General features: G+C 46.6%; 2 protein-coding genes across 14 annotated transcripts in view; one reads left to right on the forward strand and one right to left on the reverse strand.

The window, feature by feature from the left end:
- Positions 1 to 10,789, forward strand: part of NEDD4L (NEDD4 like E3 ubiquitin protein ligase) — a 166,923-nt gene extending 156,134 nt beyond the window's left edge. For 11 of the 13 annotated variants that reach the window (XM_063320557.1, XM_063320558.1, XM_063320559.1 and 8 more), the window contains 6 exons: positions 614 to 674; positions 1,100 to 1,159; positions 1,665 to 1,772; positions 2,643 to 2,739; positions 3,342 to 3,414; positions 5,707 to 10,789. In XM_063320557.1, the coding sequence (XP_063176627.1) occupies positions 614 to 674; positions 1,100 to 1,159; positions 1,665 to 1,772; positions 2,643 to 2,739; positions 3,342 to 3,414; positions 5,707 to 5,809 (502 nt within the window). In that variant the 3' untranslated portion in view covers positions 5,810 to 10,789. The remainder of the gene's footprint in view (positions 1 to 613; positions 675 to 1,099; positions 1,160 to 1,664; positions 1,773 to 2,642; positions 2,740 to 3,341; positions 3,415 to 5,706) is intronic. The other 2 variants (XR_010069120.1, XR_010069121.1) reach the window with 2 other exon arrangements.
- ALPK2 (alpha kinase 2) overlaps positions 8,807 to 14,574 on the reverse strand; it is a 77,708-nt gene continuing 71,940 nt past the window's right edge. Inside the window, exon 14 of the mRNA XM_063320556.1 lies at positions 8,807 to 8,934. The gene's annotated coding sequence lies outside the window, so the exon portion shown is untranslated. The remainder of the gene's footprint in view (positions 8,935 to 14,574) is intronic.

Genomic DNA, 14,574 nt, shown 5'->3' on the forward strand with positions numbered 1-14,574 from the left:
AGTGCCAGTGATGGCAGCGTTGGTGAGTGACGGCTGTGCTGGTGACGGCAGTGTCGGTGAGTGACAGCAGTGCCAGCGATGGCAGTGTTGGTGAGTGATGGCAGTGCCAGTGATGGCAGCGTTGGTGAGTGACGGCTGTGCTGGTGACGGCAGTGTCGGTGAGTGACAGCAGTGCCGGTGATGGCAGTGCTGGTGAGTGATGGCAGTGTCGGTGAGTGACGGCAGTGTCAGCAAGTGTCGGCAAGTGACGGCAGTGCCAGTGATGGCAGCGCCAGTGCTGGCTGCTGGCAAAAACCAGCCAAATCCGCACAGGCTCTTCAGTTTTCGTCTCAAGCTTCCTCTGTTTCCCTGCCTAGCAGAATGTAAAATAATAAACTCAGCTACGTTTGCTGGCAGTTTTAATTAGTGCCTCTTCAAAGGGGAGAAAACATTGTAATGGCTCCATTCGTGCAAATTAGGAGTAAAACGCTGCTCAGGTTCCGTGACACGGGAGCGCGGTTGGGCGGGGCCTGAAGCTGTAAATGAGAACCAGAGCTGTGAGGGTGGCTGAAATCTCTCCGCCACGTCGTTCGCCATCGCCTGCTGAGTGCGCTTCTCTGTCTGTGTCTTGCAGCCTGGTCATCCAGTGGAGGTTTGTGAACCGAGTTCAGAAGCAAATGAATGCTTTCCTGGAGGTAAGGTTCCCTCCCTGCTTTTCTTTTCCCCCCGCGTATTTTGTTTTAATGCAGACTTGTTATTCATCCGCGTCTGCGCCAAGGGATGGGAGGCGTTGCACAACCGCACACAGTCTGCAATGCTTCTCTTTTGTGTTTGTACGGCTTTACCTTGTATAAGAACATGTATACAACAGTATGTAATCTTTCCCTTAGGAGAGTAAGGTCGTTCTCTTTCAAGCTTAAATTATTGGAGCTTGAAATAATTTAGCGATTAATTTTTTTAATGAGGGAATCCTACATCAGCTACTCTGTGTTTCATTTTCAAAACCCTTCTTTGTTCTCTGTCATTTACTGAGGTTCCCTGAAGCCAAAGATTCCCCCGTTAGATAAAAACTTAATTTTACATGGTGTGAGAACTGTAATTTTGCGTTGCTTTCTTTCAGGGATTCACAGAACTTCTTCCCATTGATCTGATTAAAATTTTTGATGAAAATGAACTCGAGGTGAGTTTGTTTAATTGACACCCAGAGCCAACAGATCACAAGAAGACGCGCTGTGTTCTGGGCTCGTCATTCGCCACTTACTCATCCTGAGCGAATTTGCAGACAAAGATGTTTTGCTTATAGTGGGAAATGAAATTTTTCTCCCAAATTAACAAATCTACTGATCACTAAAAGCACAAAAAAAATGTAATTATTCAGGGAGGTGGTTGAGTACGTGCGTATAAAAGCATGTCAGTAGCTTACTGAATTGATGCCGTTATGCCTATAGCAGCCATATTTTGAGCAAAACAACATAAAAGATGGTGGCACACAAAGCATGTGTGCGTTAGAGGGTACAGTGGTTCTCCAGGAAAAGGAAATATTTTTGGGGAACTCTCCCGAAGAGAAGCTCAGGCTCTGCTTTAGGTTTGCATTTCTGTTAGCACGGCTGGGCTGGCGGAAGGGCCGGGTGGCAGCGGGGGGAGCGCTCGCGTGACTCACTGCCATCCCCACTCTCCCTGCGCAGTTACTCATGTGTGGCCTTGGCGATGTCGACGTTAACGACTGGAGACAACATACAATCTACAAAAATGGTTACTGCCCGAATCATCCCGTTATCCAGTGGTTCTGGAAGGTAATACTGGTCACTGCTTCTCTGTCTGTTCCTCTGTCGGGCTTCTCTGACTGGTCCTAAAAGTGAAAGTTTGTGTGTTGTTTTGTGGGGTCCGTTACGGAATCTTTTTTCTTCATGAAAAGTGCTGAGGAATCCAGCTCTGTGTGCTGGAAAATGAGAGACTCTACTAGAAGCAGACGGAAGGTGGGAAGTCTGGATCCTGGGTTTTATCTAAAGCGTCTTGCACTATTCATGCAGTAAAATACTTCTATGAAAAGTGTGCATCCCCAGAAAAACGACAAAAATATTTTTTCCCGTAATAGCTGTGGATTTTTCGAAGGGGTGTCTGGTTTTCTTAAAAATACTGGAATCTTACAGCTTCGTGTATGCACTTCAAACTCTGTGTCTGGGTGTCTCGCCTCCGTGTCCTGACCAGGGGTGAGGCACATCCGGACGATGTACTTGTATCGGTCCCCGTGGTGATACGGCCCCAAGAGGCTCGGTTCCGAGTGGCGGCTGCTGCAGCACCGACCCGATTTTCTGTGAACTTTGCGGGCTCTGTCTGACCTTCACGGCTTTTGGGCCATCTCTGTTTCTCTGCCCCCCTCAGGCACGTTCACCACTGCAGTGCCCCCGCTGTGCCTGCACCCCCAGTTGGGTACAGGGTGCCCGCCCTTCCCACAGCTGTGTCTGGGGCCCAGGGACAGCGGGACAAGGATGCTCCTTATTTAATCAGAGAAAAGCTGGAGTGGGACCTATATCGCATCTGCCAGAGTTACGTGTCTGTTACAGTCTAATATAGACCGTTCACTGAGGGTTTGGTTGGGTTTGTAACAAAGCCATCTCCAGCAGCGAAAGCGAGAGGAGGGTGACTGTGTGTGTTTGTCACAGGCCGTTCTGCTGATGGATGCGGAGAAGCGGATTCGGTTACTGCAGTTTGTCACCGGGACGTCACGCGTGCCTATGAATGGATTTGCTGAACTTTACGGTGAGCTCCCTTTCAGCCGCCTGCAGATATGCCCAGACCTCTGCTCAACACGCACACAAAATCCTGGGCACAAGGGAAACTTAGTGGCAGCCAACCCTTGACCCCCAGGGACCAGTTGTCCTTTGGGATGCCGAGAGCACTGGAGGAGGTGGGGGGCACACTGAGGAGTACAGTTTTGTACACGGGGGTGTTATATAGACGCTCTCCCAGCTCCCACAGGAAAAATTCAGCTGTCAACAGGAATAATGTTCATGTCCTATGCACAATATTTTGGAATAATATTTGTGTAATAATATTATTCACATCCTATGAAGAAGAGGAGAATGCTTGTTTAACCAAGCACTTTGATTTTTCAATGTTAATGTCTGAGCTTACTTCTTTTGCATTACACATACTCTACGCAGAGGCTTTCTTGCCGGTAACCATCCCCTTCCTGTTTGCTTTAATGTAGTTTTAATTGAGAGAGCTTGTACCGGGTATTTCGTAGCAGTTGAAGAGTCCAGCCTACAAATTATGCAAACATTTAATGTTAAAAATACTATCTAGGCAGTCTCCGTAGCATCCAGCAATTTATATTTCATGTGATTTTCATTTTCAACCAGGTTCAAATGGTCCTCAGCTGTTTACAATAGAGCAATGGGGAAGTCCTGATAAACTGCCCAGAGCTCACACATGGTAAGTCATAAAAGCATAAAATAATAGAGCTTATTCTGCCAAGAAAGGGGGAAACTGACGACTGTGCTTATCTCAAACATATTTTAGCTCTAAATCATACCGCTTTTTGTAAAAGGGGCTGCTGTGTGTGCAGGGGTGTACTCGAGGCGAGCAGCTTTGCGTGTTGATCGGCTGCACGCGGCTGTGGGGTGGGACACGCAAAGCTGCAGGCAGCAGCAAGGCTCCGCTCAGGCCCCTGCTCTTGCGGCTTCGTTTCTGAACAGCCCGTGGCTTTGCCTTCCTCTGGGCCTGTGAGAGGCTGCGTTAGCAGGGGTTCTGCAAGAAATGCAGGTGAATTAATCCAAAATAAACTCTTTCCATCATCGCCTTTCTGGTGAAGGCCTCTTAACGCTATTTTATTGTATTCCAAGTGACCCTTCCAAGGCGGGACTCTTCTTCTAGTAACTGCTGCTGTGTTAAAATGTGTGCTAGAGAGACAAGAGAGCTTTTCCCCGCTTTATCTTACACTGCGATGGAAACAATTGCTACTCACGTATATACCAAACGTTAACTCTCCTATTTGAAGCCACAGAGTAGGCCGCTAATTGCTTTAAGCACTGGCCAATTAGACCGGCACTCTGACAAAAAGGAAGTAACATGAATCCCTTCTGCTAGAAAACTTTTCCCACATCGAATAGGTAAGAATCCCTTCACGTAAGGTACTGGCAACACGATCCCAGCAGAGAAGCACACGGCACGCGGGGGTGCTGTGCTGGGGAGAGTCCCAGAGTGACACCGAGTGTCATCCCCTCTTCAGGCTGCCGGCCCTCCCACCACAAACACCTCACGGTTCCCAGTGCCTTTCACATTAGGAGAACATTACAATCCCTACCCAATTTCCTGGGAAGTGACAAGCAAAGGTCAGAGGTGAGGACAGTCCCAGAGCAGTCCGGTGACGCCACTGAGTCCTGGCAGAGGCAGGATGGGAGCAGTTGTCCATGTGGTGGTTCCTGCCACAACTGGGGTAGGGAAGAAAGAGCAAGAGCAATTACATTTTATGCTTTAGCAATTTATCTGTGAATGTTAAGCAGGCTCGGTTCTTTTCTGTCAGCCTGAAGGCTTTAAAAAATACAAGATGAGCAATAAACTGTCCGAGAGGGACAGTTTACGGGGTTAGCGGGGTGTAACAGGGCATACCGGAAGGAAAAATAGTGCCTCCCCTTGCAAGGCCAATACTGTGCATTGCCTCCTTTTATACTTCTTAGAAAATTATCACCTCTTCCGCTTTCCTTTTGGAAAGCTAAGAAATTGAAGGATAGCCCTGAGTGGGAAAAGCAAGACTACAATTTGTACAGATCGGGGTTGATGCTCTTTTTTTTTCCCCCTTGGTGCTGTGGTTCTGCTTCAGGTATCGCCGTGCTGCAGGTTTTACTCTCACCATCAATTTCCCTTTCTCATTTCCCATGATTTTATTTTTCCCTTGTCCTAGTAAGCGGGTATAAGGAGCTGCAGAAAGTCTGAGTTAACAGAACATCGCCACAGCCAGCCGTGCCACGTAAAGGCCCCGGACAATTCCCTAAAAATGGGAGGTCATAGTCCAGCTGACTTAATTTAATCGTAATTTATAGAATTTGCAAACGTTGAAAGAATTCAATACAAATCTTTGTCTTGATCTGTTGCAGATCAAGAACATGGCTTTTTTGAGGTCACTTTAAATTGTGCTGCATAGGAAAATTAATTTTTAGAACATTAGTACAGAATGGTGAGCTTTCTATAAAAATGATAATTCTATAGAATAAAAAGTTTCATTTAAAAAGAAAAAAGACCACCACCAAAAACCTAAACTTCAGTCCATCCTCTTTATGTTTCAATTATGTATTAGATTTTACAGGACCTTTTCAAAACCTTCTGGATGCCTAAATTGAGAACATCTTTGCTGCGCGTTAGGAAACCAGCCCTTTGACAGAGATGAAATGTTTTCAGTCAGCTAAACACGGAGAGGGGTTTCTGCCACTGGGTTCTTTTCCTTTCCTAAGCGGTTCTTAAACAAGTTCCCACTTTCAGCTCTGAAAAGAAAGGAGGCAGAGAGTTATTTGTGGCAACTCCAGTGCGGGCAGGGCTGGCTTGAGAAGGCGCCTGCAGGGAGCACAAGCGCTGGTCGGGTTTGCAAAGGACACCGGAGATTGCCCCGGGTTGGGTAACAAGAGCCGTCCTCTGCTAAGGCACCCAAAGTATTTAACGTTTTCTCTTTCATTAAAATTATGTGTGTTTTTCAATGGATTATTAGATGTTTCTTTTCCTTCTAAATTTCAGCTTTAATCGCCTAGACTTACCTCTGTATGAATCTTTTGAAGATTTGCGAGAGAAGCTCCTTATGGCAGTTGAAAATGCTCAAGGGTTTGAAGGAGTGGATTAAAACGGCGTCGGTTTTTCCCCCTTCACGCAAGTTCTGCTGCACTTTGCGCTTGCGGAACGGCCTGGGCTGACTCTGGCGGAGCAGCCGCCCGGCGCTGGCTCACGGGGCAGAGCCTCCGGCCGTGCGGCTGCCTGGGCCCCAGCGGCTGGACTGGCGGCGGCGGCTCCTCCGCCCGTTCCCCAGCGACTCCCCACAGCCCAACCCGAACTCTGATGACATTTCAGCAGGACTTACTCTATTTATGTTGTGCCTCTGTAGGCAAAGCCCTTAATAAACATTTTACATAATTTCTAATGACAATGAATGGAATTAATCATTTTACAGGTATAGTATTACAACTCATGTTTACTTTTTAATTGATTTAGACATTTTCAGATTTTATTTCATGCCAATTAAATATCATATACTTGGAAAAATGAGCATTTTTCTTAATTTCGTACCAGACTGATGCCAGTGTCATTTTTTCAAAGCACATTTTGAGCCTTGTGTTCCCAAACCATTAAGAAAGTAGGAGAAAGCTACGTTGGAACTTTTCTCTACGTGGGCTGTGTATCTAGAGCAACTCTCTTCATTCAGCACATAAATATTTTTCAGTATCCAGAAGTACGGACTGGATGTTGCATTTTTGTATAAATACTAGAATAGCTACAAGTCACGGGAGAATCATAACATAGCATGCCAAATCTCATCTTCAATAACAAAATTGCCTCATTTTTGGTAATACTTACGTGTATTATACAGCATTTTGGGGTAGGGTTGGCATTAACGATTTCAGGAAAAGATGCTTAACCCTGTCGTTATCTTTGTATAGTGATTCTTTTATTATCCTTTCCTCTGACTGTTTGCGACGGAGGCACGATGTGATTTGGCACTATGGAAAACAGGTCTGGTTTGTCTCCTGTTTGTACGCGTTTGCTAATGATAGCTAAATAACAGCGGTTTTTTTGTTTGTTTCTAACTGCACCAACTCTAAAGGCACTTTATGTAACACATGGAAGTCATATCTGTTTTTTATCATAAACATTAATGTGATTATATTCTTTCTCACTGCACATGTCTTTCTGGTGCAATATCTATCAATTGTGAATTTGGCTGCTGCTGATGTATAAAAGAAAAAACACAAACAGATGTAGAGCTGAGCCTGCAGACATGTTCCTCAGCAATTGGTTTTGTGATTTATTTTTTACTTAATCACAAAGATTTATTTAATATACACTGCTATCTAATCAATTTTGTTACCTATGACATGTTGCATGCTTAAACTATAATGTCTGAGTTGCATCTCTTTTGTGACGGATTAAAAGTGAAAGATTTGCATTTGATCCACTTAAGTGAAATGGTTCCAGCACCGCCAGGGAGGTCTGCGGGGGTGGCTGAGCAACGTAACTGTCAGCTTGGGAAGCTTTGCCCACAGACTTACCCAGAGAGACGCCTTTCCCCAAGTAGCTGCCCAATGCTTATGACGCAGGATGACACCGCGTGCCAGCACAGTGTCACCTCATTGCCAACAGCTTCCTCGGCCCTGCCCTTGCCCCCTCCCCGGCCCCCCCAGCAAGTGCCGGCTGCACCCGAGAAGGAAGAGCCACACTGCTGAGCCTTGAAGCCGTGATCCTGCAGCTGGAAGGGCTGCTGGAGAGAAGCCTTCAGCAAGTGGTGTGTGCTGACAAAGTCTGAAGCCCTAAGAGGTGCGTGAGGAAGGTTATTCCATTATTTGAACACGGGTCAAGATCCATTTTCTATCGAGTAAGTTCCTGACATTCCTTCCTGACCTTTTACATTGGCTGAGTGAGCTGGGACAGGAGAGAGTGGACTGCATCTGAGCGGAGACGCACTGGGGGAAGTAGGAATGAGGGAAATCCAGGTATTTCCACTGACCTGCAGCGTGTTAAGCACAGCTGGTTGTGACGTGGGCTCCTTTGAGGGAACTGTCATACTCCAAAACTTGCTTCCGTTCTGTCTTCAGCTGGTGGATTTTGGTGTGGTTGGAGGCTCTGTTCGTGCCGGTACTGTAAGAGTCCTGAGGCTGCTTTGGTTGTGAAGCGTCGGCGTGACCTCGTGTACAGTGGAGGGCAGTAACCTAGGGGTAGTGCAGCAGAGGTAGAGACAGAGGTGAGGTCAGGTCAAGTTTAAGAATCTGCCATTTCTATTTCTCTTGTGATCTTGCCTTGGTCCCTTCCCTCCCCTCACCCTTGGCGTCTGAAACAGGTTTACTAATACTTGCCAACATCAAAGGCCTTTCAGCCACCTAGAATTACGCAGTAACATCTGACTAGAAGGGACATTTTTGCTGTTGGGATTCTTTTTCTTTGAAGAAAATTTGGAATGACTTAGCCTAACATGGCCTCAGAGCCACTCCTACTCAGATCCCCTTATCTCACAAAAGCATTCATTAGGTATTAAAACAGAGAGGTGAATTCCACTGTATGAACTGTAATTAACACACACTTGGACTGTTGTTGTTTACTTTAGAGAGAAGCGTTTTCATTTTTAGGCAACAGTTTAACATTACGAGGAAGCCCTTGTCTCCCCCGAGGGACACCATCAGGGTGGCAGCTTGGCGTGCAGCATGGCAGGAGTCAGGACTGAGCTTGGGCAGCACTGACAGCGAGCCCCAATGCGCAGTGCCCTGACGGACTCGTACAGCTCAGGTTGAAATTAGTGCTATTTTGGCTGTCTTGCAATTAATGCAAATAAATAACTACATAAATGCTATCTGTGCCTCTTGCACCCTGGACTCCGCAGCCACGGCTCTGGCCTGCATTGCAAAGCTGCCATCGCTGCAGCCCCACGCACAGTCGTCCCCGGTGGCTGTTGTTTGGTCAGCGCTCGGTGAAGGTACCGTTCCTGCCAGCCTGGGAAACACACTGGTTAAGCCAGCTCCTTATTTTGGTTAAGCTCCTCTATGCTATGACAAAGGCCAGGCCATTACCTTCAGTTTTGCAATAAGCTGCGCGGGTAAGTGGCATTAGCTGTGCCAAGTAGCAGATGCGGAGGAAATGGCTTCTCTTTTTCAGGGCTCTTAACACAAAGCCGTAGTGCTGTAACTGACAGCCTAAGCTGGATCCAGCCTTGCCATTCTAGGGATCCCTCTGGAGCTCCTGAAGCTACGTTTCGAGGAATCTTTTCTAGGAAAAGAAGTAGCTAAATGTCATTTACCCAAAAACACCTAAAACACAAAGCAACTAACAGTCCGCTGGGAGTCTTGTACCACAGCGTTGTGCCTGTCTCACCACAGTACGTACACCGCTATAACAACAGTTCAGCCCGTTCCCCGCAAAGTTGCCCAACAGTATTTTAAAAGGTTCTATTCAGCTACTTTTTTTTGTTAATAAATGGCAATCAATCATAAGGGTGGTACCTAAACCATTGTTTGTTTGCTCTCAAGAAGCCTTAATGCAAAACATTCATAAAAATTCTAGTCAGAACGCAGGGCCTGCAGCTGTCACCTCCTGGTCACGTTAGGCTTACAGATCCGGGCCCTTTATGGGTCCCATGAACTCCTGCTGGCCAGCCCAGCTGCTGGAAACTGCTGCCTTTCATTTGTCCATCCAAAAGTAACAACAAACCCACAACCCTCCGTTACCACAAGATTTACCTTCTTTCTGCCTCTCTCGCGCGGCCCTCTCCCCGCGCGAGTTCCCTGCTGGCGTGCAGGGTGAGGGGTGTGCTGCTAAGCGGGCAGAGGAGGCTGTGGCAGCTGCCCAGGCAGCCAGCGCCTGTCCCACACCCGAGGGACACAGCGACGGTGCCACCCGCTCAGCCCTGTGCGGCTGGGAATCCCGACTGCAGCAGCCCCCGGTAATGCAGTCCCGGTGCTTTGGGGGAGCACGTACACCACAGTAAGGGGCCGGCAACTGTGAGCACTGGGGAGCCAGAGCCTTAGACTGCAGATTTAAGAGTTAAAAATAAGCGATCATACCCATGTCATTGCAAGGGCTAATTATCAGTATGTATAAAACACATCAGTTACCAGATTGGACATCTTAATGCATTGATTTTCTTATCTTTTTAATAAATAAAAACGTTTCCTTTTGTAGGTAAAATTACACCAACAAAGAAAAAGCCCTACAGTCTTCACCCATCGGTTCGGATGTTGCACTAAGCAGCAGGGCACATTTGCAATGCGTGGGAAACCCATGAAACGGGAACCTAACCATATTAACGTCCCACACCACCTAGAGCCCTGTGAGACACCCCCAGCACAAGCCGCGCCACGTCGCGTCTGCCGCTGCACGCTTCCAACCATCTGCTCCTCTGCTTACATGCTGGGGGGTTTCCCTTTTCTGTATTATTTTCACATAAACCTGTGGGGGGGGGTTTCCCCTCTTAATTTTTTTAATACATAGCTGTAATAATATACACAGTAGGCATTCACATTTTTATACTTAAATTGCGTGGCGTTTTTATACTTTAATCCATTCTATTGGCTTGGAAGAGGCTGGTGGGCCGTCTGTCCCCACCACGCCAGAGGGAAGAGGTTACGATTCTCAAAACCCAAATGGAAACCACCAGAATACAATGTTGCTGTGTCTATGTTTGTAAACATACATTTTAAATCAAATTTAAGAGTGAGATTATTAGTATTTCCAAACATGCAAAAGCGTCGAACATTCCAGCTTAAATTCACACTGTTTAATAATTACTTTTTTAAAAATCACCTCATACTAGAAGGCTATTCAAAATTATACTAAACTACCTTAAACTTTATTTTAAAAGTACTACTTGCAAGTAATGCTCATTTTCACAATTAATACAGCTTTAAACCGTGGTTGGATTTGATACGCTGTGGGGAAAGGATTTGTTTATGGGCAAAAGTCATTTTTTCCATTTATTTTCTGAGGAGCAATGAAAGAAAGTGTAGCTTGTTTTCCTGACAGCAAAAGCTCAATGTGACAAAATGAAGTTGTTGTAATGAAATGATGCAACTTAATTAAATATTTAATAAAGAACTATGGAAGCTACAGCATTTTATACTTCAAATATATTTTTTGTCTAACTGAAGCTTTGTTTTGTTTTGTAAAAAAAAAAAAAAAAAAAAAGCCTTAAGGTCACAATTTGCAGGAAGGCTGTCAGAACCTGGGGGTGGGGGGAGCCCACGTGCAGTCACATCCATAACACATTTATTTTTCCGTGACCAAACACACCATCCACATAGTTCAGCTCCTGTAAAAGTGGTTCCCAGGTTTTCCCCGCTGACCCTCCCCGTGTCCATGAAACGGTACCGTGCCTGATGTTCCAGCCAGATCGGAACGTGTCCCTGAGAAAAGCCTCCAGTGGCTGGTGGTCACTGCCGCACGGCCACCTTCAGAAGGCACCCTTCAAGGGAACTTTGTAAGGATCTGACCAGTTGGTACGAGGTTAGTGGTTATGCGGTGTTCTCTAAAGGAGTGTCCTTAGATAAAATACCAATAAGAAGTTGGAGAGGTGCAATTTTTGTATCTCCTGTTCCAGCATCATGTACAATACAAAACCTGTAGTGCACACTTCCATGAGAAGTTCTGTTCCGGAATTATCCAAAGCAGCACACTTATGAGCTTTTCCTGTTTAAGCCATACCTGGAATGTGTGTGAATTTTCTGTCATTTTTATTGCATATTTTCTATGTTTAGAGCAGAATTCTCTGCAGCCCACAATGATGTATGTACTACCAACAACATACCCTACTTGCAACAAACTCAAAGTTCAGTTTAACAATGCCAGTCTGGGCGCTGGTAGGTTTGTTTTGATTTTCACTGTTAGAATTCCGACATTGTAGTACTAATAAGAACTTCTTATGAACAGCAATGGAACCAAGGTTACCTTTTCTGTTAATCAGTGTAAATACCTAACTTACAAAAGAGAAACCCAAAAAACAGCTACACAGAAAGCAAAACCCAACAGCAACAAAAGCAAACCCACATAAAAAGCCCAAACCTAACCAAAAAAAGAAAACCACCGCAAGTATGTTTTGACGCAAGAGCTCACTTCAGGAACGCAGCGCGTTGCTCCTCAGCTAATATCAGTGCTTAAGAGAGCTGCAGATGGACTAAATTGTCTGTTAGTCTTAAATATAGAACCAGTGTGTACGCAACAAGCTGCCTCCTTGCTTTGGAGCTTCACACGCGACACTGATCTGCCTTGCACTAGTACACACAAAGGGTCCTGGAGCAGACTCTGCAGCTACCTTCAGCTGCAATTTGCTGAAGAAAAAAGGAAGGGGGGAAAAAAAAAAAAGGGTGCACCATCACTCCCCCTCAGCATCCGCTGCAGCAAGTGCCCAGTCGTGCAGGAACTGGAAGAGGCGAAGGGTGGCCAGGGCGACCAGCCACCAGAGAAACCTCTTCACAGGACCCGGAGACACGCTGCCATCAGAACCGCTGCTCAGCTCCCAAGGGAGGAGAATGCCTGTTAGGACCAAGGTCACTAGGAGCGCACTGGTGCTGCCTATGGCCTCTCCAAGAGCCCACTCCCCTGGCCGGCTCAGCCTGTTCACCTTTGCAACCGAGTTATTCCTGTGCAGGGTTGACGTTGTGGCACATCATCTCCACTTGCCATTGCAGCACGACTTAGTCTGCTCTGGTAATTAACACACCGGTCTCTCTGCTGTCCAGCTGCATCAACACCACAGAGCAGCAACTAATTTACTTTGTCTAAGCTTTATTTGTGCCTGTCTGCATTTTGCTCCCTTGGGCGCTGGGTTCTGAAAGGGCTGCCCATCTCCTCCCCTTTCCCCAAGCCACCACCTCTCCCTAAGCCAGAGCAGCTGGAGCCAGCTCCAAAGTCATTCTGTTGGCTGATATCGCAGCGTCCCTGCGCTGGAACTGACGCAGCTCTACCCGTAATGCACTCCTTTACACCAGCAAACAGCGCTGGACTGGAAAGTCACAAACTGGGTAATGCTGAAACATACAATTAGCCAGCACTCTTTACAACAAAAGTGTAAAAACAAACAAAAAACACCTCCACACACGTCTCTTCCAGTGATACCTACTTGTGTATTAAAGTTTAGCACACTTACATCCCATAGGTTTCAAAAAACAAAAAAAAAAAACCACCAACCCCACCCACAAAAAACACCCCACATGATTCCATTGGTCTTTCTAATTGGAAATTAAAAATAAGTTGTGGCAAGGTAGCGTTCCAAGGTGTTACAGAATGTCCATGCAAATCCCTGCTACGTGCTGTTTGTACATGGCTACTAAGGTTGTGGTGCCCTCGAGAAACAAGCAAACAAAGAAAAAGAGAAACCATGCGAATGTATTAAATCCCAAAGCAACCCCTATGTATCCACACAGCCCTGCAGCCACCCACAGGGGACGCTGCAGGAACTGTGTCACCAGCGAACACACTCCTCCTGCCAGCCCTGAAACTTGGTTGCTCCCTACCCTGACATTTCCTACTCCTGCCAAGGGAAAAAAATCCTGCGTTATCCAAACTAATTCCCTTTCTTTTTTTAAGCTGCCTGTCACTAATGAGAACAGCGATACCAGATCAAATTGAAGGCGCAGCTGGACAAGCATCTTTCAAACATGAGTGACATGCAGCTCCAGGACCTCCTACAGAGGTGATGGCTTCTCGGGGTTTTTTGTACATAAATAGCAATATAATTTATATATATTTTTAAAGACCTAGTTTCTGATGTCATGGGAAATTCTCGTATTTACAGCTGCTTGAGCTCAGTGGCTGTGACCATTTTCAGTGTGAAGGAGCATCTCCTTTTGCTTTGAACCGGTCGCGTCTTTGTCTAACAGACACTGCCCCGGCGTTCCTTAGACGCCTCTTCGCTGGTTGCTGTCTCTGTGTAGACAGTGCAGAGGTCTCTGGTTTCCTTCTCCCGCCATGGCTTCCCATCTGGAAGGCTGTCGGAGCCACACTCCCTCCCACCCCAGGCGGATGTCAGCAGGGGCCCTGACACCAGCCCGTGCCCCACACACGCTCTCTCAGACAAGGGCTGACCGCAGGCCCACGGCCATACAGCCTGATGCCAACGGCCTCTGGAGCCGGCTCCCTCACGCGAGAACCAGCCCGAGCAGCGCTTGGGGACCCAGCCCAGGGGAAACAGAACTGACAAGAGGTACAGTCACATTTATGTCACTGCCGACAAACGGAGCAGCAAGTCCATCAACTCTGCCCTACGGCAATTCTGGTGCAAAAACGCTCCCAGGACGTAGCTACAGAAAAAAGGACACAGGGGTGCCACGACAGCATCAGGCACCCACTGCCACCATCACATGGACTCTCCGTGCCTGGTGCTCGGCTGCACTTCACCCACCCCGCAGCACGGCAGGGCAGAGACACCTTGCAGCTGGTATATGCTAACGCCCACAAATTCATTCCATACATTACGACATTAATTAGGTAGGGATAACATAGCAGAGCAATTGTGCATGTGAGAACGACAGTTATTGTTGAAGACTTAGTTATAACTAGATTTAATGAGTATTCGGGCATTGAAAACCTACTGGCAAAGACAAAAGGCTGAAATGCCTTTACAAAAATTCTGGTCCATGCCCTCTTCTCAAAGCCAACCTCTTCCCTGCTTCAGCAATCTTCAGTGTTTCAAATCCTGCTGAATGACAAGCTGAATTTCATGTTTCTCTCTCATTCCAGGGCTGAGTCTACAGAAAACCCACTACCATTTACATTCCTACATAATAGGATCATGAGAAAGGCACCCAGGGTCTGCTATGGCAACCCAACAGGAAACACTCCTGGTTCAAACATCTCCAATACAAGGATCACAAAGATAAATAGTCTCTTGACGATTACTGTTGATTATTTTTCCCA

Source organism: Chroicocephalus ridibundus, chromosome Z (assembly GCF_963924245.1).
Source record: "Chroicocephalus ridibundus chromosome Z, bChrRid1.1, whole genome shotgun sequence".
Classification (NCBI taxonomy): domain Eukaryota; kingdom Metazoa; phylum Chordata; class Aves; order Charadriiformes; family Laridae; genus Chroicocephalus; species Chroicocephalus ridibundus.